Source organism: Pygoscelis adeliae, unplaced genomic scaffold (genome assembly GCF_000699105.1).
Source record: "Pygoscelis adeliae isolate BGI_AS28 unplaced genomic scaffold, ASM69910v1 Scaffold91, whole genome shotgun sequence".
Taxonomy (NCBI): domain Eukaryota; kingdom Metazoa; phylum Chordata; class Aves; order Sphenisciformes; family Spheniscidae; genus Pygoscelis; species Pygoscelis adeliae.
Window position 1 is genome coordinate 2,000,883 of NW_008824196.1, and position 25,123 is coordinate 2,026,005.

General features: G+C 36.0%; 1 protein-coding gene across 1 annotated transcript in view; it reads right to left on the reverse strand.

Annotated features, from left to right (window-relative positions):
- Nucleotides 1-25,123, reverse strand: part of DMD (dystrophin) — a 1,204,567-nt gene that overhangs the window by 646,217 nt on the left and 533,227 nt on the right. The window contains 1 exon segment of the mRNA XM_009334780.1: nt 6,733-6,883. Coding sequence (XP_009333055.1) covers nt 6,733-6,883 — 151 coding nt within the window.

The following is a 25,123-nucleotide window of genomic DNA, read 5'->3' on the forward strand; positions in this document are numbered from 1 at the left end:
TCCAAGTCTCATAAGTTTGTCTTATCTTCACATCTATGTGTCAAAACCCACAGATTTAATCGTATGCCATAGTGATCGCTGATGCAATATGAGACATACTTTTGAAAGACTTATGGAAGCAAACCAGATAAATGTTTTGCTAAGCAATAGAACCACTATCATCCTCCTTCAAAGTAGTCATTCATTTAGTCACTCATTTCCCAAAACTTCCAAGACATGGTGAGATTAACTACTCTATTTATACCATGGCAAAAGCATTAATAAATTTGCTGAATCTGAAATGTATTAACTGTACATGTCACTAATTATAAATGTCCAGATTAGCTGTGAAAGTAGGACAAATTCATTAGGATGAAAAAATTGCATCCTCTATTTCCTTTATTTTTTATACACATAAAAAAATGCTTGTGAAATGGGTATAAAGCTCAGTCTCTTTCCTAGATCCTCATGTGCTAGTACTCTATAACCACTTGAACTAGTGAGGATGAATCACCCAAACAGTGAGGCAGTTACAGTCAGGTACCAGTAAGTTTGACTGATCCAGCCCAAGAATATTGTTTTCTTCAAGACAGAGAAAAAACCTTGTTCATTCATTCTTGTCATGCATACAAAATATGTCACTATGCATCTACATGTGCTAATGGTTATTTCAAAAAGTTTCATAATGAAATGTTTAAAAAATGCATTCTAATTAATTACTTACAAGGTTTAATTTGGTTATCTGAATAAACAATGCCAGGATTTACAATAAAACCTAAATATAAGCTATGAATTGTCATCTAATGGTGCAAGAGTAGGCAGAACCATACAAGCAACTTTAAATTTATTATTTCTCATAGCCTTCAGACATTTTAATGTCCCACTACCAGTAGCAACAAATTCATTAAAAACTTTTAATAGATACAGTAAATTAGGAATGAAGAATAATGTAGAACTGTATGCAGTAGAGAAGAATTAAATAACTATTATAATTATGAAATAATACTTCTTATAACTTGACATGACAAGAAAATGTTTTTACTACAAATTCAGTATAAATTATTTTGATATTTCATCACTGCCATTAGTAGTAGCAACAACAGTGAGGAATCTTTTAACAGTAAAAGAAAGTTTTTAGGAATTTTATATGTCCAGAAATGTATTACTTATAAAGATTACAGTATTATTTAATATTTTGCTTGGCATAAGAAAGAAGCAGTAAATATTTTACTAGGAATTGCGATGTCCTCCTGTTATTAACTGAAAATGAAGTCTTTCCATTGCTGTAGCACTTCAGTCAAGAAAGGCCCATGAATTTGTTTTTAAGATGACCTTAAATCAGAAAAAGAAGTGTTTTGCTCACTTAGGGCCCAGGTGTCTGATGCAGAGCTCACGTATATTATTTGGAACATTTCTACTGAGACCTTAGAAACTATGGACAAAAACCTGAACTCCATGGGATATTGCTGAGTCTAGGTTTTCTTTCTTAGGGGCAGTAGCATGCTGTACTCAGAGGTGTTTGATAAGAGGGTGATATTCAGTAAAAAGAAAACCAGTAAGTTTCTCTGAATAAATGATCCAGTCAATATGTAAGTAAGAACTGATGGCATTCATGTAGGCTGGCTATCAAGTTTAGAACATTTTAGTGATTAGTTCAGAACATTTAGTCAAAGTACTAAGGATGTGTAAAATTGTAAGGAGAACCTTAATAAAAAAAAAAAAAAAAAAGACTGTAGAATCTGTTTTCAACATAATAGCAAGGATTGTGTGCTTTTGTTATTAATAAAACATTAGCCAATGATACATTTCTGCCAGATATATATCCTTCCAGTTATAACCTTGCAATATGAAGGACATTGTAGTATGTACCATGATCATGCTAATTAAGGATTCCTCTATAACAATGCTAAATTGGTTTCTCATTGATTCCACATTCTATATTTTCTCTCTCTTGTAGAATCATTAAGCAATCATAGACATCTCTTTGACCAGAAAGAATATTTTGCTACATTTCTACTATTTCTCTGAAAATATTTCATAACACCAAAAAACACAGTCAAAATTGAATGAGATGGAACAAAGTTGATCCAAATGGAACAAAATTGAACCATTTGAATCCAAATGGAATTCAAACTGGAACAAGAAAAATTAGAGATTATTGGCATAACCTTTATCACTCAGTAAAGCAGGAAATAAATCTAAAATACAAAATCTAAAATATGAAAGCCACAATTATTATATAAAAAAATGTATTTTTACAAGTTTTATATTTGGGGAAAAACAGAGTAAGCTATCCACCCACTTACCACTGTGTTTTCGTTGTATGAGAATATGTGGCCTCAAGCACTGAAATACCCTTTCCTCCCATATCCTCTGATTCCATTTGTGCTGTATTCCAGAAAGAACCGTTTAAATTTAGTGGTTATTAAATCATCAATATCCATATAATCCAATTTAGATATAAAAGAGAGAAATTATTAGCATGACCATGATTTTCAGCACTGAAGCCTTGATTCTCTATATCTTTTTATTTTAAACATCTACAAGACAAAAATGTGACGTTCCTGACATTATAGTGCAGTAGAAGGCAGGTCTAGGGAAGGCATGAGTGATTCACAAGCCTTTTGCAGGCTTGGATAAGTACTCTAAAATGTAAATGCTGGACAATTAAATGTATGAACAATTTAAAAGAGATCTGTAATTTACAAGCAATTTCTACATCCACAGTATCCTCAGAAGGCTGAGTATAATTAATAAGGCCACCATCCAATAATTGCAAAATCTTAGTTATTATTTAAGGTCCTGTGTGAACTTAAAAAATAAACATAATATCCTTGATATTTATGCCTGTAAATGAAAGTAAATACTTGAGAAATTAATAATTATATAATAGCAATATCTTTGAAACAATTAAATTACAGAAAATAAAGTCCAGCCCTTGCCTGTTTAGTGGGAAGTACCCATCACTGACCAGTCACAATAGATGAACATCATGAACACAAAGAAATTGTTTCAAAATTCAGACCCAGAACCTAATTATTCTACTATTAAAAAAAATGCACCACCTAAAATAATAAAATAAACTTGCAACCCAAAAGTGGATACTAAAAATAGACTGCTGAGAATTCTTAATATGAGTGTAAAGAACAAATATCCTGATGTTCTATATTTTTAAAATAAGAATACTATTTTTAAATTCTCAGGTAATGATTCAGGAATGTAACTTGACAGTCTAGTTCTGAAACCACTGAAGAATTCATCTTTTTGTAGCTGTCTTTTTAGCATTTATCTATGGCACACAAACACCACCACCCTCCCCGTGCCCCCCCCCATTTGCTTCTTTGCTGCATATTAAACTGGAATTAATTTCCAGTACAACCTGTACTGGAAACATTTTTACATACAAAATGGAATGTAGATTGGGGCTGCAAGGCAGCCCACAAGAAAAAAAATGAAATAACAAATTTTAGATAGATGATTGCAAATGATATTCTAACATTCAGCCATGGTAAGATCCAACTATAAAATACAGCACCTGAGCTGTCTTGATGATGGTATGGATGGTATTTCAGTTTGGATAACAGTGTGCTATTTTGAGAACTCATGTTCCAGAAAGAGGAATAGACACAGGAAATGAGTGAAGTTGTTTAGCTATCATATGAAAGCAGATTAGAAAACAGCAGCTTTAGTTTACCAAAGGAGATCCAATAGAGAAAATGACTGCAGCCTACAAGAACAGAAGGGGATAAACATCAGGGAGTAGATGAAACTGAACTACAACTCAGTCTTGGCACAAAAATGAATGAACTAAGTGCAAATGCAGGAAGTTGAAGAAGTTAAAGTCACCAAGCATTAAGGAGTGAAGAGACAGAAAAACCTTTCAGTCAGAATAATGAGAGCAAAAGAAATCTGTAACTACTTTCAAGACAGAGTTCAATATGTTTCAAAGGGTTTAGATGATGTACTATCTGTAAAACATCCTTTTAAATCCTGTCTCCTAATCATAAAAGAAGTCAATTACAATTTCTTAAAAACTGAAATGTGATATTTCTTTTCAACACCACAAGTTCTGCTCTCAAAAAGTCTTAGTGAAAAATTCACAATAAGAGTATTTAAGTATTCATGACCCAAAATGAAACAACTCTATTATTAGGTTTCATTCACATTATATATAATGCATAAATGTTGTTTAATATCATACCATTGTGCAGGAAAAAGGAACACACTTCCCCAAATACACCGAAAAGAATGTAATTACCTCTTAACCTATATTAACATAATCACCTAATCATACTGTTGACTGTTTCATTTTACATTAACATTTGACTTCATGTATTTACTGAATGTTAATGAACACATTAATCTTTACTTTTTCAGAGTAGTCCTACCTAGAAATAGTATTACACATCTGAATGTTTTGTAAAATTTTTTTCTAAAAGAGTTCCTTGTTGAATACAAGACCATTCACTTGCTTGTGAAAGCATTTTCAAACAAATCCTGTTAATTCTGAATATGGTTCACTAAGCAGCATGATCTCATTAATAAAACAAGTTGCTAATCTAGTAAATCAAAATGCTCAGCTGTTTTAACTGTTTACCTAATGGAAATTCTAATGATCTCTTCTGTCAGCCTCACAGAAGCCTAATACTTTTCAAACAAGACCCAGCAAAATAAAGAAAGAACCAATGAGGAGAATGGGGACAATGCAACTTCAGACTAAACATTCTTTCACAAATAAATGTTAACTAACATTGGGTCTGCATTCTTGAGGTTAGTTGGAATATTTTCACATTATGTGAATTTTCATTAGAAAGGTAGTTTTGTCTGTTGTACTGAACTAAATGAAATGTTTGAAAGACAAATTCATGAGTTCCTGGTATTCCTAACACAGGGGAAAAAGGAAGAAAGAAAAAGCTTGATGGACTGCGAAAAGAAAATTTTGGTAGAAATCGATTCTGCAAACATGTTCAAAGTGTTCTCATATATTGCATAAGAAAATAACAAATGGATAACAGATGAGAAGGAGGATAGACCAAAGGGAAATGTAAACCAGAAGCAGTCTTGTTCTACACTGAAATCTAAGCTTCTACATAACAAGACATTATCTCAGGGTCTTTCAGTGTGATGTTCAATTCAGTATGAACTTCTTTCTCAGTGATGACAAGAAAATACTGTTTCTAATCTGGTGGGTCTGTGAAATGTGCTACACACCCAGTGCATTTATAACATCTATGATACATCTTACCTTGGTCTGGGCACTATCAAAAATCAACCTCTTCTCAGAGAGAAAATATTGTTTTAGAAAGGGGTTAGAATAAAAGAGACAAATGCGTTTTCCATGGATCCATTTTTTTTAAGTGCTCATTTGAAGCTGCTCAAGGATACCAGAATATTGCCAAGAAGGGTGATGGAGCAGAGGCAAAGGAAAGAAGAAAGGGTAAGGCTTTATGACACTGTATTACTATTCATCACCTAGATACTCATGTCTTACTTTAGTACTGTATGGTTTTCAAAGAAATATTTAAAACTGGCACAGAGAAAGGGAGGCAAAATTTCAGTGGAAATACACGAGCTCTGCTACCTTTTACATACACAATAAAGAGCATCTTTAATTCCTTGAGGACATTCTATTTTGTCAGCCAGATCTTAGACTTCTTCAGTGTTCAAAGTGTTGATAGTCATTTGCAGAAAAATATTTACCTGCTATTTTAACTACTTCAGCTTAATGTACTACTTAACATTTATATCTTTTTTTTTATACTTGCACTGCATGATTTGGTTTCCTTTTCAGTTCAGCAGTTTTACAGTCAAGAAATAGCAGCCTAAATCTTAAAAATGTGACTTTGAATATTGAAATACAAAAGACATGATTTATTTTTTTAACCGTAGGCCAAAAAGTAGATTAGTGTTGCATTCAAAACAAAACTGTACCTTTCATATTAGATAGACCTAACTTCTTTCAACCTGAAATCCAGTAATTCAATCCAGCAATTCAAATGTACAAATGCCAATTAGTTTAACGGAATTTTTTTCTTATGCACACGTAGTAGTTTATAACATGAATCCAGAGTTTAGTCAAGCCATGTTATTCAGCTGAACCTATCAACTTGCAAAACGTCAGTTTAGAATTAATTCTTCATACCCATTACCATTCCAATCATACAAGAGGGAAATGAAATAAACTACCAAGAAACTAGAGTTATTATTTTCCTTATGATGCTCGAAGAGCTTGCAAGATGAAAAGCGTACAAATTGAAACTGGATGTATAGGAACTAAGTGGCTATTCTGTCACACTGCATTTCACAAAAAGCATCCTCAAGGTTCTTTGATTAAAACATGAAATAAAGCAATACTTGCAAGACATAGTTCATGGGATATCTCTTGTACAGCTCAATGGTTAATCACATTTCTTCCAAAAGATTTTAAAATTAAGTCTGATACTTCTGCTGGTCATAAGTATCAAATGGAAATTTATGAGCACTTTAAATAAAAACCAAACAAATATGTAACTATGGAAGTACCACAATATACCATGTTATCCTATATTTTACTTCTTTTAAAAATGTATTTTAAAACAAACTAGTGAAAATTCTTAGTTAACAAGGACAACAGAAATATCTGACCAAAATTGCCACTGGCCACTCAACACCAGAAATCCTCCTTAAATGAACTGCAAAACTATAATAGAGTACCCAGACCTGCAAATTTCTAATCATTGCAGAAAAACAGGAAATGGGTTAATCAAATCATACCTGGAGAAATTGGTTGGTTTTTGCATGACCCACGTCTCCAGCCTCTATCTGTGCTCTCGACAGCTTCTCTTCCGTTTCAGTTAGCCAATGATTAAAGCTCTTCATGTCACAATGAAAAAGCCGCCACTTTTCCAAAGATTTGTCAAATCGTCTGCAAGTATAAATGGAGATGAAATAACTATCTATTGGTACTTTATTTACTGACTACAGAAAAAAAAAAAAGAAAAAGAATAATGTTGGATGTCTCAGGTCAAATTTGGTATGATGTTCATGGCATCATGTATTAGCATTTCTAACGGTTATAGCAAATGGAAACACGGTAGTACTTCTGAACAATGAAATTGTCATTAAGCATATGTGTCACAAACCAGTGTCTTATCAATTTTTTAATCCTTTGCAATGTTTCAAATTAATTCCATGGTCAAAACATGTTTTCAATTTACAGCTTTATTAACCCACACTAACTCATATCATAGATACAATACCCACAAGCCCCAGTGTAACTGGGTATATCCCTCTGTCAGATGCTAGATTCTACCATGAAGAAAACACCAGTGCTGATAAAAGGCTCCTAACGCACCTTAGTAATTTGCTGTAGCTACCAACACTGCAAACAATCACTGCTGGCTAACATACTGGCTGTGTGTTGTGACTATACAATGATTTTTAGATCCCTTTTCAAAGGGAAAATAGCTTGAAAGATCTGTGATGCATCTGACCTACCATATCATAAAACAAAGGATGCAAAATCAGTAGACAGATTCTTAATTCCTTACTTCCCAACTTTAGTCCTATGATCCTATTGTGATTACAGGTGGGGGGTGTTTTTTTGGTAGAAATATGAATTGTAATATTATACGTAATACAGATGTAAAAGACGATTTTTTTAAAGGAAAATTTTTAATGGAAGTTGCTACCCCAAAGGATCCCAGGCATATACTACAATTCTGCTCCAGTTTTACTGAGAGAAACTAATTTTCGCTGCCTCTCCAATGGATACAAATGTCCATTTATTATAATTGCAAAGAAAATGCAACTCTCTTCAAAGGAATTTCTACTTGTATTGTGTAAAGGCACCCTTTATTAAACCCTTTTTCTATATATGTTTCACTTCAATTTGAGTATTTGATAAAGATAGTTATGCAAAAATAAAAATGCCTGAAATATGAGGATGATTGAAACAAAATTAAAATATTAAAAAATAGGGTTTTTTACAATAAGCAAGATGAAAAATATTACTACCACATCTGCAAGTCTACAGTCCACTACATAAAAGACTGGGTAAGTACTCCTGGCACTTTGGGAAGATCTAATCCGTTTTTGTCCAGAGTGACTGACTGATCTTCTGGTTCAAGATCTGTTTGCCTTAGCCACTGCCAAGTACTAAAGGAATGAAATGAAGACAGAATTTGGGGGTTTTTTTTGCAGATGGCCTATGTCTTAAGGAATTCAGTTATCCTATGTTTTGAATTGGTGTCAAAATGTGATCACTAATCAGAGATTAGCTAGAATGTTTTGTTAGCAGATCATCATTAAACATGCTACTGTTGTTTAGTTTAATAATCCTCCTTTATGGGATTATAATAGGTTTTAGGGTGTACTTAAAGGATAAAACCAAAGATGCTCAATTATTTTTCTAGGAATTAATCTGGTTCTGTATGTACAAACTATACGATTGTTTGAATGTTAAAGAGTTTAATTCACCAAATAAAATCATGTTACTATCAGAGAATACAGACCATCTCTTCCATTGTACTGATGATTTTTCATTTTTTATAAGAAAATATAATTTTTTCTTCTCTTCTGTTGGTTATATATTCCCACCTTGGTTTTCAGATTTTAAAATCTTTTAATACCATACAATATGAGTAGCACTATATCCATTTATAACCATCTACAGAAGGATATATACTTTTCTCTAGACCTCCTTTTCTGGTAGACAAAGAAGATTTATTTTTCTGAACGCACCCATACAAAGATGCAGTTTTCTTACTTCTAACATACTGCATATGGTAATCACTTTTGATTAATAATACTCAAAGTAGAGTTGGACCAGCAAGCAGTGAAACAGAGACTTTGTACTTATTCTGTTACATTAACTATAAGACAGGGAAAATATAAGGCATAGAAAACCCCCACAATCTATGAGGATGATTTTTTTTTTAAAAAAGTAGTTGAGATAAAAGTATTCCTTGTACTGTTCTACTAGTTTGGTCATGAGATGCTGAAGGAAAACTAATAATTATTTTATTAAAATTTTTAAAAACACATTTTAAAAGAACAGAGAAGACTTTTCAGAGTCTAAATTCTGCAGAGAACAGTAGTCCTCTAACTGTCTGTGAATCAACTCTTTTTGTTCCTCAAGCAGAACTTGATTCATGGGCCCCGAGGTTAATAGCTGCTAAACACCAGAACCTTTATTTGATTTAAAAGATAATAGTTACTGCTTAGTCCTATGCAGTCCAAACACGCATTCCAAACCACTCTAATAAATGACAATGTGTTCAGTAAATTTCATTGGAAATGGACACAGACAAACTATCAGAATAGATCAGGTGATCTTTATTCTATTGATTTTAATATGGCTGCATGTCTGATAAAGCCACAGCAAAGAAGGTGCCAGAGCTCAGCACTGATTGACCAAATGATCAGTTATGCCATTAATAGTGATGACAGATAAAGATGGAGGAAGATGCAGCCTTGGACAAAACAATACATCATAACATTCAGAATACAGAATCTTACTAGTTAAAACTAAAAAATATTTAAGGAAAAAAAAAAAGACTTAAAGATAAAAAAGTATTGAAAGACTCCTCTAAGCCTTTATGGGCTGATAGCTTCCCACAGAAGCTGACATAAGCCTCTTTGCTCCCTATAAATTCAAGCTGTAGTAAGTTTTTAGTATACTGTGAAGCTGTTATTTAAATAACATTCTCACAGATTTTATTTTGGAACCCAGTATCAACCATCTAAGAAATTGTTAGAAAAAAACAAATACAAAATAATCAGTGCACAAAACCTGTGTCTATTTAAGAATGAAAAATAGATACAGAGATTTATAGTAATTTCTACACAGTAGCAGTTGGTGGAATTTTGCTGTTGAGGCATCAAAATGAGTACTACAAAACATCTTTCAAGAATAAGCACAGCTCATGCACTCAAAATATTTTTGTTGAATACATTAGGGAAAAGTATAATTTGAAAACACATTTTACAAAAAAAGTGTTATGGTAATCAAACACCTCCTACACTGCTATAACATCTTATACCACTGTAACTTTCTTCTATGTTCTCTTCCTTTCATATAGGATAACCCTCTTGAGATGGCTAGGTATTTATTTCCACCTTTGCCCTGTCAATTGTGTCCTTTGCATTTTGCTCTCTTTATCAAGCAATGCCAACTGGAGATATCACAGTTTTCAAATCACTGGCTTGAATGTGGTCTACTTTTCATTGCTGTTATGAAACGTGACCACAATCACAGTAAAAATCTTAAATATGTTTAAATTATGTTCAAAGAAATACATTTAGATTCCTAGTTAATGTTTATGACTGCTCTGCTTAGCTACAGATGAACACAGGAGTTGTTCAAGATCTGCCATGTGTGTTGCATTCCTTAGCAATATTGTAAGCAAACAGATAATTGATCCAGTTAAAAATTGTAGTCACTCACCTAACTTATTTATTAAAATGACTGTGATCATTTATCATACTTTATTTTTCAAAACGAGTCGAACCATAACTGAAAGGCACATTATAATATTTTTTTGACTACCTTACTCTGAATTACAAGGAAAAAATCTTATTTTACAGTTAAAAAAATCCCCTAGAAAATGAAAGTTAAAATCCATTTCTTTTGGTCCAGTGTGGTTTCTCATTTTGGACACTACATTAAAACAGCTTTCCTCCTGTTCCTCACAAAATGAAATTACTCTTCTCAGCAGGAGGAAGTTTATCAGTAGCTTAAATGCAAAAATTCAGTGGGGGTTGATATTAGTATCACTGAATTTGCATTCCAGCACTTGCAAATTGAATCTCCCATCACTCTCCATTCTTCCTCTCTTTGCTTTGGCTAATAAGAGTTGCAAGGAGAAGAAAAGAGAAAAGTTGCAGTGAGAAGACATGTATGTCTAAAACTTACAAGTTTAAATACTAATGCTTATTGCTCATGTCTTAAAAAAACTTGTGACTCTCAGCATAATAAGTATAAACCAATATTAAGCATCAGTAAAAAACAGAGGAAAGTTATGGACAGGCAAATCCACTAAAATTCAATGGTCTTTCAGTGATTAACTGTACTTAAATACTGTTACGATGATAAAAGCAAATGCAGTTGTTGCTGCAGTGGCAGGTGCACGTCCATTTGAAATGGGGAGTGAAAGGGGATATCACTGTGCAGTTTTATGTTCACACTGTGTGTTATGGGACACCCCTCCTGGGTATATCTAAGTGAGAGCTTCCCCTGCTAAATCTGTGTATTGCATCCTTTTACACACAGTACTACTTTAAATAGCTTTCTAAAATTTAAAAACAAAGAGGCTTTTGCTTGCTTGCTTGCTTGCTTGTTTTACCATTTGCAATCCTGTTACCAGGTGGCAAGTTCAAAACCCACAAAAGGAGAAGGCTAATTAACCACAAACTTTGAGCAGCTAAGTTGCTGAAGTCTTGGCACAGCAGAATGGAGATGGTAAAAATTCGTAAGTGAAGTCATAAAAGAGCAATGCTCTGAGGACTATGAAAACTCAGAAAGACGATGGCTGCCTCAGGAATCCCCAAGCACACAATCTGGAGGTTAGGAAAGTGTCATTACAGGCCTTGCAATTCATATACTCTTACCTAGGGATCCACCCTTGTTTGCTGTCAGAGACGAGTCACTGAGCTAAAAGAACCCAGTGTATCCATTCACCTGTATCTTCATCTACTTAATCCCTTTCCCTTTGACAGGCATAAGTGAAAATGGTGTGGATAGGAGGTGACTGTCTGGTATTTGGGCAGTATTTCCTCTTTGATGTGTCCTCCTCTCCTGTTTTTCTTTGCATATGCTCGATAAGAAGATACAAGCGGGCACCCTGAAGCCAAGCATTAGGTTCCATTGGACTCCAGACTAGAATGTATGACTTGTATACATTGCAAAGGGCGTAAGCATTGTACAGGAGCTCTGACGCTTAGTAAGGTAGCCTTATTCCTCTAACTTGAGTACGTTAGAGTTGACAAGTGAAAAACAATTTGTACACCAGCCTGATTTTTTTCTATATGCACTGACACTCCAGCAGGGAACATGTTAAGCAATGGCTCGAGGAAGTGATTTCCTGTTTTCTCATTAGCACATAATGGATTTATTTTGCCTCCAGAAAGCAAGAAAGCAAAAAAGCAACCAAAGACAACTGCTGAGGTAATATGCAGGACAATTTACATTAAGCCATAAAAATATTGGTGCTTTCCTTCCTTCAAAGATTATCATTCTAGTAAACCTTTAGGCTTGACTTGCTATAAGCAAAATTTAATATTCCTTGGTAGTATTGTACATGATATTGCACAAGGATTTACAGATGTCAATTTGGATATGCTGTCAGTGGAACTCTATACAATGGGACTGAACTTGATGTTCCATGTCCCAAGGCTGCCATTTTTAAAAAGCCATGCAAAGGTGGAAGGAAAGACCTTTGAATACAGGAAAGTCACAAACATGAGATGGGGTGCAAAAGGTTATTGGTTTGTTGTTGTAAACCAAATCTTAATTTTGCATCTGTGATTCAATTAATTCCTTGATATTTTGATAACATTCCTTGATAAACTATGAAACCCACTTCTATGATAACATTCTGCTTTAGCAAAACTTCACAGCCAGTTAGCTCACATGAAAAAGAACAGTTATAAACTTCCCTAAAAGTCATGATTTATGTCATAGAAACTATTATTGTTAGAGACATACACTCTTATTCATCATCTTGGAAAAAGATTCAATAAACTTCATTTCTGTACTGTTGCTAAACAATGTACTGTAGGATTATGCTAATATTAACCTACAAATTATGCAGTTTTGTCAACTTGATTCAGCACAATTAGCACCTTGTAAAAATACACAAAACATCAAAGTAGTATAAATAATTATGTATTAGTATGTGAAAGCATTAGCTTTAATACTTAAGGCCATTCTTACAGATAAGAAAACAAGAAAACTTGTTTTTTTCAAGCAATGTCTACAATTAAAGTGCTTAAAGAAACAGCTAACCCATTTTCAGAGGTTTTGATGTTTTCATTTCATTTCACAGAATTCATGTCTTTTGAGTGCTTAATTTATATTTAATTTACATATCCTCTCTGCGTTTGCACTAAAAGTGATAATCTCATTTTAGACACTGTCACAGATCTTGCTCCCAGGTTTTGCTGTAGGTCCATTCTGGGACAAGACCCAGCTGTATATATTCTATTCACACCCCTGCACCCTGCCTTTCATCCACAAAATAGTAAATGATCAGAAATAAAAAATAAACTGCAACCAAAATAACCATAACAATGCCATCCATCATTACGAAATGTAATTTCTCTCCTCTTCCCAGAAAGTAGGTTCTGCAGCATTACGTATAAATTAAAAACATAATAAATTACAATTACATTATAAACATTTTTATATCTTGAATTGTATTGATTATATTATTGTTCTTGCCCCAGTAGTCTGCAACTCAATTTCCCATCATATAGTTACTGATATCATACCATTCAGTGTTAATCACTGTATGAAAGACAATGACAATTAAATTGGCAATGAAAAAGCAAGATCATGTCAGTCATTGCTGGTTTTTAGACATACAAATTCATTTTTATGAAGCATGAGAGACCAATAAACTGAATAACCATTTACAATTAATAATTGTACAAAACCTCCATTGGGTTCTAATGGATGCCATGTGTCAATAGTGTAAAAAGAAACACTCCATATAATTTATAAAACATACATTCTTCTTCCACACTAAATAAGGTTATTTACTATGCATATGAATTTGAACTTCAAAATTCCACCTTTTGTTTTTCCTAAAAAGTTTTCCTTCATCAGAACAGAGATGAAATGATGTATTTTAGAGAACCGTGCCTAGACACCTGGCTTAAAAGCAGGTAACAACCTTTCCCTAGAGAAAATAAAGAAGTACTTGATTAATTGTGACCTAGGTGAGAGAGTAGCATATTGCAACTCCCTTATACAAAATAAATTATTAATGCAATTGGTAATAAAACTACAAATTTCATAGCTTGCCAAAGTGAAACTATCAAAAATTGCCATGATAAGAAATCCCCAAATTAAACATTTTACATGAAAAGAACAGTGGCTCAATTTTATAGAAATCCAAACTAGTATTTCTGCCTGCATATAAAGGGTATGCACACATTTCATCCTCATGATGGGTGACAGTGTACACTGCACGTCTAGCCAGAATGCTCCAGTGTGTTATCATTACCCACCCTACGGTAGCATCCATCTGATAAAATGAAATATGGGTGAAAAATCACGTTCACTAACTGACAGGGTGCTGTGGGCCCCCTCCTAGGCTCTCCAGGCTCCTTCCCCCACCCCAGGGGGTCTGGCCAGCTTAAGGCCAGCTCTGACGTGGCACAGCAGCATGACCTGTCATCGGGCTTTGGTGAGCCCAGCAACATAGTGAGAAACGACTGGGAGAAACCTCATCTGGTGTTTCTGCCCAGATATAGAGCTTCAGGGCCATATTTAAGCTCAGGCCCTGACCTGGGTGGGCTACTCTGTAGGTATGCCCACAGCACACCCTGCTCACTGCACCCAGCGTGGCTCTGCTCCCCACCTCCAAGCACGGTGGCACCACTGGGAGAGGTCCCTGCCTGCAGTCCCCTACCCCAGCCTCGCTGCACCCTGACATGCTCAAACATCCCTTCTACACAGCTCCAGTGCCCTCTTCTACCACCAGAGCCTGAAGCCTCAAACGGCCTTGTGCTGGTGTTTAAACAAGACACTGAGCAAATATTTCCACTGTCCTTCAAAGTCCCAGCATCTGTGACTACAGGATGGTGGCTGGAAGGTGGGGGCAGCCAGCACAGAGGACACAGCCATGTTCCGGCAAGGGGTGTTAGCCTGCCTGGCCTGCCCAGCTGCACCTGCATCCCACAGACCAAGTGCCCATTAACTGCTGGAGTGCATTAGACAGGCTCCTGGAGAGACCCTCTTCCAGCTTGGTTTCATCTGAAGTGAATCCAGTGCACTTTTTGGTGTGAGGCAGAGCACAGCAAGCAGGTGATCCCAACCCAAATTAAAATACTCATAGACATATTTGAAGTCAACACCAGTGAAACCCAGCAGCACGTTCTGGCTTAAAGGTTCTGCTGCAGTTCAGATCCATTCTGGGACAAGACTCAACGATAGCTTCTACAGACTGGACACAGAAACAGGTGCAAGACCCAGAATTATAGAGAACTGACAAGTCATATCCAGTTGCGGGAAACGAGGTCTCACAAATTCCTCAATTTACCATCATAATTCATAAACAAAAAATTCATTTCAGTGAATTCATGGCCCAGAGCATAAGTATGTGTAATGCAATATTGGAGGTATATATTACAGGATGTCCCCTCGGTATTCCCCTGTAATTACTATGAAGTGCTTGAACCCTATGATTTCCAATGACAGAATTCTTAGTTCAACCTGTAATAACACGTTTTAGCCTCCGAAATTGTCCTGTTCAAGTCATTATTTCCACTACCTATCTCAAAATCCCCCTACAATGGTGGCTTTAGAGCAGGAGGAATAACAGAAAACTGATGATACCAGTTAATGCTGGCTGTTGACTCCCTGAGCCTGAAAGATGTTATTTATCCTGTTTAAGGTATGGCAGATATGTAGAGAAATATATATACTGGCATAAGAAAATTAGACTTCCTCGTTTCTGTTTAAGGTATTTATCCTGTTTAAGGTATGGCAGATATGTAGAGAAATATATATACTGGCATAAGAAAATTAGACTTCCTCGTTTCACTGAAAATCATAGTAATAACAGACTACTTAGCATTATCTTCTTAAAATACTGATGCCTATATTTGTGGTAGGTATATTTTACTTTGTAGAGTTTTTCAGTCAGTTAAAAACCTTTTTAATAAGTGATTGGGTTTTTTAAGAGTTTGCAATAAAAAACACCTTTTCCCTTTCATTTGGAAAATTCATTTGAGATGAGAAACTTAGGTCCATGTAACAGCTTCTAGGTCTAATTGTAAGAGTAGCATATAGTAAACAGCTCTATTTTTCTGAAACTAAAAAGTTGATGAATCTTACAGAAATTATAGGAATGGGAAAAGCAGAGAAAATTCTATTGATAGAGGACAGCATGCATCATACTGCTAACCCGGAGAAAATATTTCTGGGTCATAAAGAGCCTGTTCAGATAAGATACTTTACAGTATCTTTTCCAAGTTTAACAAATATCTTAAATAATTCTGATACTAGTTAGTATAACAGAAAACCAAACAAAAACAGCTACTATAAACAGAAAGTCTATTTTTCAGTACCATTAAACCTTGATAAGTGTTTTTAGAGTGGTGGCATTTGAAAACTTGTTTTTTACCTTTAACTACTGTGAATGATGATCTACTGTAGTTAAATAAAGTATTTGCAATAGGCAGGATAAACAGGAAAAATACAATGCATTTTGTGGAAAAGTAGCTGAACTGTAAAGGTTACCATAACATTGGCAACTACTACCATCTAAAAGCTCAAAAAATTAACTGGGGTAGTTATGAGGGATTTTATATGTATGTATATATACAAATATATATTCTCTATAAATATATACTTGCTGATTATATGTATTAATTTACAAAAAAAATGTTCAGAGTATTATATATATTAGTCTTGTGAATAACGAAAGACATTAGACACTGTCAATTATAACTTATCAAGCTAGAAGTTCTTCATGAATGCATAGAAAAAGCCATTTTGGCTAACACATATGATTGTACTACTAGTAATATGGAGAATTTAAACAACGTCCAGCTGCCTAAAAGGGTCGGTATCAGGAAGTTATTATCTATATCCTAAATAACATGAAGTAGAGAACAGGCTACTCAGCAACTTGATAACTCAGAGAAAAATAGAAGAATAATTGCTTTCACTCTCCCTGTAAAATTATGAAGTTAGAGACTAAAGACCTGAGCAAAGTGCCTACATGTTGTTAGAAGCCTAATTAACATTTGCCTTGTCATTTATTTTCGAGCTAATGTAATATAGTCCTAGAAAAATAAGACCTTCTAGTGACAAAACCCATGTATTCTTTAGTGACCTGGAAATACATTTGCTCATAAACTCATTTCCTCTTTATGTTTTTGATTTGGAGCATGTTGACATTGATACATTTTCTGGATTACATAATTGTGTAACTCAAAGTAACAAAGCAGTAAAAGATTTTAATTTCTATACTTCAGGAGTACTTTAAAAGCAAACCCCCTTCCCTTCAGTTTTTCCAGGGTTGACTGTTTGCATCTGTTTGGAAAGTGGAGTCTTAATGTGTGTGGTACAGGCAACACAGTAAAGAATCTCAAATGTATTTTCAGAGCAGCCTGCCAGCCCTACCATTTCTGGCTGCAGACTACTGCTTTTAGGCATAATTATTGTTGTACTCTTTTGAGTGGTGATTTACCAGGATTTCACACTCTGGCAACTGGGGTAGCCTGGATGTCCAGGAATCCCTGATGAATGGCTACAGTGTCTACATGGACCAAAGTTACTGCATATGGACAGCATATGTTGCAGTGGCACCTCGTCCCTAGGTTTCAGATCTTCTAACTGAAAAACAGGCATGTAGGCACGCAGGGTCAAATTGCGAGATAAGAAATAGTTACCCTTATTAACTCAGCCAACCTGACTATATGATTTGTAAGATTATGTCAGTTTATAATTTATTAACTTTGTTAAATTATGATTTGGGAAATAAATTAATTCAAGCTTAGTTCCACCCCCACCTTTTGCTTCTCACTTGTACACTGCAAAAAAGAACAGGAGAATTGTCAGACTGTTGAAAGGTGGGACATGAAGTAGGGATAGATGGACAGAGGTGCGAGCAGCATTTTTCCCTGGAAACCCATACCATTAAGGGTTTATGATATCTGTAATCAGAAAAAAGTACTTAAAAGAGGCACAAAATGCCATGTTTGACATTAATGATCCAGAAATAGGACTTATGTTATCCAGCATTACATATATACACACTATATTTCTTGTTTAAATATATATATGTTTATGTACACTATCGTTATCATATATAAATATATATATGAACACATACACACACATGTATATACTATACTATGTATACTATATTTCTAACATCCATCCACCAGATTAGAAAGCTTTGCAGCAAGAAGGGATAAGTGACAAATAACCTCAATGAGGAAAATAAAGTTGCTGAGGCTTTTTCAGATCACGAAGATGCAAAAACTTTTAACTAACTCAGAAACAGCACAAAAAGAAGATTACCTCTCTAGCAACTGGGATTGTGATACATCTGATCAAAAGGACCCCAACATATCTCAGAAAGCCATCTGGTCATTTTAATCTTCCTTTATAGTCAATGTAGAGAACAGATAATATAAATATCTAAATTCAGATATGGACAGTATAGATATAGTGCTATGTACAGGTATACTGACACTGCAGGGGCATGCGTATTCACTGATTCCCTTTATACTGAAAACACTTTCAATCTTAGCAATACCCAAAGCAAACATTCACATTTCTTCCTGTTCTCTGATGTGTATAGAAAGGGCAAAGTGAATTCTGTGCATCCAGTATTTTGTCTAGCCCAACAGTTTTTTTGGTCAAAAGGAGTCCAAAGCCATATGCAAGCAGGGATTTGTGAACTTTAACATGTTCAGCAGATGCAACAGGCATTTGATAAATATTGATAAGTAACTTGTTTCTTCTTCAAATGCTTGCCCATGTGTGTACAGTCACCTCGTGCATGACTTAAAGTAAGACCATTCTCAAAACTGACAACTCCAGTGTGCTTTGGGGCATACAGTTTTTAACCTCCCACTTATGACAACATCATTCAGATCCTCTAGCATCCTAAGCACTCTTGATTAATAAACTCCTAAGAAGTGATTCTGACACTGAAGGTACTAATTTCAGAAATCAGCTGTCTTTCAGTGCAGATGAAGGGACTCCAGTCACCATACTTGCTTGTACAGCACAATTTAGGAGTATTGTGACATGCTGGCTTTGGAAGTTAAAGAGGAATGCATGACAGGATCTGAAAATCCAATATGCTGATGCAAAATTTGGAGACCAAAGACCATTTGCCCACAGACTAGCTGAGCACATTTCCAGGCAAGGAAAGAGGTGTCTGGATCTGGTTGGTTACTGAAGACAAATGGGCAGCCAGAAGGCTCAACTTGTTACCATTGAATAGAAATAATGATGGATAGTGGAACTGTTTTTTATACACTTAGACCATGCTTGGGCTGCCTGAAGCCATGCCAGGGTGCAAATAAGGGCGGAGTCAGCAATGCAAGTATATGCTACCACTTGATCCAAGTCAGTTAGGAAAGTTTATGACTGGATAGAATAGCTTCCAGAAAACCGCTATCAGTTCTGGAGGTAGCTCTCAGAAGCATAAACTGTGGCTATCCAGTACAGGTCTAGCAAAGAATCTCGTTCACGTCATCCTTCTATCCGTTCATCATTCATCTCAAGGAATAAAATAGGTGTGAAGCTAGCTCAAATTATGAAAGCAAGTTATTCATTAAAAAAATTCTTGCTGAGGTGACGCTAGAGGCCAGCTCTGTACAATGTAAGATGGTCAGCTACTGCCGCAAATGACTTCATCAATCTTTCTGAGCAGTGGAGACTCTGCATTGCACATCCTAGTCAATCACCAGGGGAAAAAGGCGGAGTATAATTGAAACAGACTCTAAGGTTATGCAGATTAAGACTGTTAACAGGTAAGTTTAATGCAGTTTCTGTCTTTGGTTATCTCCTACCTGAAACCACACTTTTCTTTTTTTTTTGGAACATAGAAGCTAAACAGAGATCTAGTCTTTTGGGAACACAGCAGTACAGCAAGAATCAATAGAAGCTGAACAGACATAGCCCGTTTGTCAGAGAAAAGAAGCTCACATATTATGACGCTCTGATCTTTCATATAGTCCATATGTCATTGCCACTGGACAGTGAGAATTAATCACAAACGAAAAGCTCTGAAATGGAACTTAAAGATAAGCTTCATTTAAAACTGACTGGTTCAGTTTAACAATATTTATTTACAGTAAAGAAAGTAATCAGTAGAATATATGTGTATATAGATTAGCAGTGTTTAAATTAGTCATAACAATATTATAAGTTTGTTTACTGGTTCATTTAAAGTTTGCATTGCAATATTAGAGCTCTATTTAATAATATAATGAATATGTTCTGTTTTCCTCTGATTTGAGTACAGTAACTTTTACGTTCTTGTACAGCAACATGCAATTATGATCCTAAAGAGCTACAGCAAGATTCCAGGCATAAGAAATTATGAAGAAGAGGAAAAGATGAGATTTTCAAGCAGTTACAATTAATTTTTAGTTATTAAGTGTCCCAGCTGGAGATATTTTTAGTTAATACTTGTTAATTGAACTGTCAGGTATGTTAAAACAGACTTGATAAAAATGTCTATACTTTGCCACGGCTACTGTAACCTAACTATGTAATAAAGCTTGTTTTACTTCTTTGTAGATAAACTAACCAAAGAAAAGTGGTGCATGAAGCTATACAGAATATTTGTAGTGCATACTTCATTAAGTGAAGTTTTCCTAACTCATATTTTGATGTTTTAGAGAGACCCACTTTGGTATGAAAATTCACAACTATAAGACTTTTCAGTATTATATTATAGCAGAAAGCTTTGGGTGTTTTATTAGCATAAAGAGTTGGGCAGCATGATGGAGCTGCCCATCTTCTAAACATGCACATACTGAGTTTGGAGGTGTGTCTACAGCAATAAGAGTATTAGGGTCTTTATCACTCTTCTGTGGCATACAAAACCATTAATCAGGCACTATGAGAGATTAAGCCCAGCAACATTTTTGGAATGATGTACATTTGGCCTATTTCTTTCTGCAGCTGCAGCCCCTGGGGGCTATAGCTTTTTTTTGTCTCATAAAAAAACCCTGAGAACTCTTTCTAGGAAAATTGTCCAGGATCCACGACAAGAATTTTAAATGTTATGGGACACAGGCTTATGTTGAATTTAATGTAGATCTTTTAATTTGCCCATAAAATCAAGGAGTTTGGAATTTGGAAACAAATCTTCCAAGAAGTCTGCACTTCTCCTCAGAACACAATAATTAGGTAGCTTGGACTGTGGAGATGTTCACTGTTTCATTAAATTTATAGAAAAGAAAATCTAAGCAGGAAAGAATACTGAGGAAGGCTGTGAGCAACACATAGGGGAAGAAGTGGTAATGTTTCTGCTGGAATAATATAAATTTCTCTGTTTCAATACTGATCCTCTTTGTTAGAAGGAAGTATGTCTTCTATGATTATTAATATTTATCACAATGAACAACTCAGCTTTCACAGGAAAAAAATGAGATGCTCTTAAGAGCAATAAGGTACAACCAAAAAGTGTGGATTTACAACAGGGACTAACGAGGCTTCAATTTCCCTGTCCTTATTAATCATATTTCCCACCTTACCTTGCGGCTGGCATCTCAGGGATTTCTAGCCTAGCAACAAAATTTTTCTCCAGCTTTTCAGATCTGCTTGCCAGATACATGACTTAGAGAGAAATGGCAGTCTAGGTAGCAGCCAGAAAGAAATGGCAGTATCTCCCTGAAAGACAACCGGACATCCCAATCCCATTCATGGCACATGACCTACCAGTGGCTGCAAGAGAATTGTTACTGTTTCTAACACTGCTTGGACAAATAACCAATCATTTCAAAATATCATTACATTTTGCTTAGAGTTTGCAGAACTGCAGTTCTATTGTACAAACTTACTTATCAGTAGAAAACAGCACTCAAATAGATTTTCACAAAAAGATCTTGAGATTCCCCCTGCTTTGTCTGCAGCGCTAAAGAAAGTCTTGAAAATCCCTTCTTGCTCGCCAGAGTAGGCAGCTAACTGCAGTGGAAGCTCCTGCAATTGGTTCTCCACAGATACTTTATTCCCCTTCCTTCTGTAACTAGGAAACACAAAGCTATAGTCCCCCGAGGATAAAGTAGTGACAGCAAAATAGCTCTTGAAGCTACAGCAACTTCCCCTTTCGGGGAGGGGGAAGGGTTATACAGTTCTATTTACAAGATGATAGTCAGCTTGACTTTTCCAAAAAGAAACCCCTTAAAGTAGTTTAAAAAAGGCTCCTGGTCTCCTGCCAATTCCTGGAGATCAATACAGCGTTCTCCCACTCAAATAATCTCTCCCAAATTGTTATGGGAAAAGACATGATAAGTTGTTTAACTAGGGAAAAACAGGTCTTTTTGATCAAGCTGTAGTAAGCTATATTTTTAGTTCTCTGAGCCCTGATTATTTCTGGTTCAGTCCTAGGTAAACCTAGTGATTGTCATAGGCACATTTCAGCATCAGCAAAGAGCAGTACTGATCCTAATGGGGCTTCTGCAGTAAAGCATCTGTACAGAACGGACTGAAATTATTGTGAAAGTGGTGCATAACTGCAGAAGAAAGAAATAGACAACTATGCACATCATGCTATGTAAACACAGAAAAAATACTGCAGTCACCCCAAGATCTGCCTTATATTTCTTAGAGAAATCTTACTTTCATTGTTCCTTTAACAATAGAAGGTCAAATAAGTAAACTGAGATTTTAAGAAAATGGTGTTTAAAATTCCAAAGTTATGGCTATACCTACTTAATAATGTAGAGCAGGTGTTTAGCTTGCTTGAAATTAGGCAGGAAGAAAATGTGCTGCTCATTTGTAGACACATACATACAAAAGAAAGGGAGGGAGATGTAAGGTAGAAGGAATCCTACTGTTTTCTGTGCTAGCCAGGAAAAGGGTCAATAAAACAAGCTGTAGAAGAATAAAACAATCTTTCTTATTTTTGGACATTACCCCCAGGGAAAAGCTTTGACCTAGCAGCAAAGTCTACTTACCTATGCTTTGCTTCCCTTACATGGCAAACAACTCAAAGCTCCACTTCAGGGGATTTTACTAGATGGAATTACATCCTTGTATTACATGGTTCTGTAATTAATTTATTCTACTTACTATAAATATGTCTCAGTAGAAAACTGGATGACAGAAGGAGCTGCTTATTAGTAGAAATCATACACAATGCACCATTTATACTACTTACAATATCAAGAGTATTAAAATGAGAATCCCTAAAATCATATTTAATCCTAATTGTCAGATTCTTCATTGTCACAAGTAAAATCTTCTTAACATCTTCCATGTAACTTTGAGTAATTTTTTGTTTTGGTTTTTTTAAATAGTAATTTAATTCAGCAGCCACCTTCATAGAATAGTTTAGCTGTGTATGTGCAATATACGTATGTACACTTGTCTATATATATAAAGGCTTTATTTCAATTTTTCAGTCTTTGCCTAGTATATACTGATGACTTCAGTGCATAATTTACATTTCAAAACATACTTCAAATACAAAAATGCTGTCTAGAGAAAATGTTGAAATTCAAAGATTATCACACCACTGTAGCCAAGATTTCTTGTGCTTTTTACCACTAAGTGGCAAAACCAGTGACGCAGTAAGAGCCCAGTACTAAAATTCAGACTTCCCATTTAGAATCTGTGTGTCACTCTGGATTAGTAACCTACCTTTTTTAGACTCAAATAGTACTAACATAAAGTCTAACTGGAAAAGATTTGCACAGATGGAGTGCAAAATTAAATCTGTTTACCACTGTCAAGGCTGAGGTGGCTGTGCTGGGTCCCGTCCAGGGTGGACATATGCTGCGCAGCCTTTGATAGTCACACAGAAATAACCCATCAGCAGAAGCCCCGCTATTTGTCAGGCAGTTGACTAGATCAGGGGTTATGTAATGGATGAAGATTTGGGAAAGCTGTAAAAATTAAACCAAATCTAGTAAAGCTTTCCAAATCCACTTGTCTTGTGATGGTCTTCATGGCTTTAATGTTTTAGGCCACAGTCAGGCTTCGTCCTTCTCCCTTCATTAGTTGCCAGGCTTAGGGAGAAGCAGCTCGAACGCTCACAGGCCTCTTCTTTCAAACACTCACCAAAAAAATGGTAAAACAAAGTTCCCAAGGCGACAGCTGAGCTGGAACCACTGAAATCTGCAGAGTGCCAGGGCACTGCGGGTATCAACTGGCCTTACTGTCCCTGACCAGCCTCACTGGGACCCACACCCCTGCCATGAGCCCAGGACCCCCATTCCATCTCAGGCCTGGGCCTGAGCTATGGCTTGTGGATCTTGGACCTATGCTGTAGGTAGCTTGTCTCCTGGAAGGACACCTTGTCTCCGCTCCTGTTGTTGGCTTCATCTCCTGAATGAACTTCAGACCCATGTTGTAGCCTTGTTTCCAGTCCTGTCTCTGGCCTTGTCTCCTTTGGCTCCTGACTAGGCCCCCTGGGTGGCCCCTGGTTCTGGTTCATCACTTTTTGCCTCAGCTGGGACTATCCATGGACCCTGTTACCTGCACCCACCCCTGCCCACTCCGGTCAAATGCTGTAAGAGTGTGCCGCAGTAAGGGAGCTGCAGGTACTGGAGTCACCCTTGGTTCCTGGCTTGTCCTCTCTCGTGGAAGAGTCCTGCTTCTCCTGCTACCTGACACAGAGCTCCTAACCTACACTAACATTGTATAAATACTGACCAATCGTGCAATGCAAAAAGTTTCATGATTATACTCTAGTTTAACTTGGCTGTTGCAATCAGGATTTTCTGTTACTATCATAAATATGGTACGCTATGTGTACAAATATACTGTAAACCTACATAGAATCATAGAATCATAGAATCATTAAGGTTGGAAAAGACCTCTAAGATCATCGAGTTCAACCGTCAACCCAACACAACCATGCCCACTAAACCATGTCCCTAAGCACCTCATCTACACGTCTTTTAAATACTTCCAGGGATGGTGACTCAACCACTTCTCTGGGCAGCCTCTTCCAATGTTTAACCACTCTTTCAGTAAAGAAATTTTTCCTCATGTCCAATCTAAACCTCCCCTGGCGCAACTTGAGGCCATTTCCTCTCGTCCTATCGCTTGTTACTTGGGAGAAGAGACCAACACCCACCTCACTACAACCTCCTTTCAGGTAGTTGTAGAGAGCGATGAGGTCTCCCCTCAGCCTCCTTTTCTCCAGGCTAAACAACCCCAGCTCCCTCAGCTGCTCCTCATCAGACTTGTACTCCAGACCCCTCACCAGCCTCATTGCCCTTCTCTGGACACGCT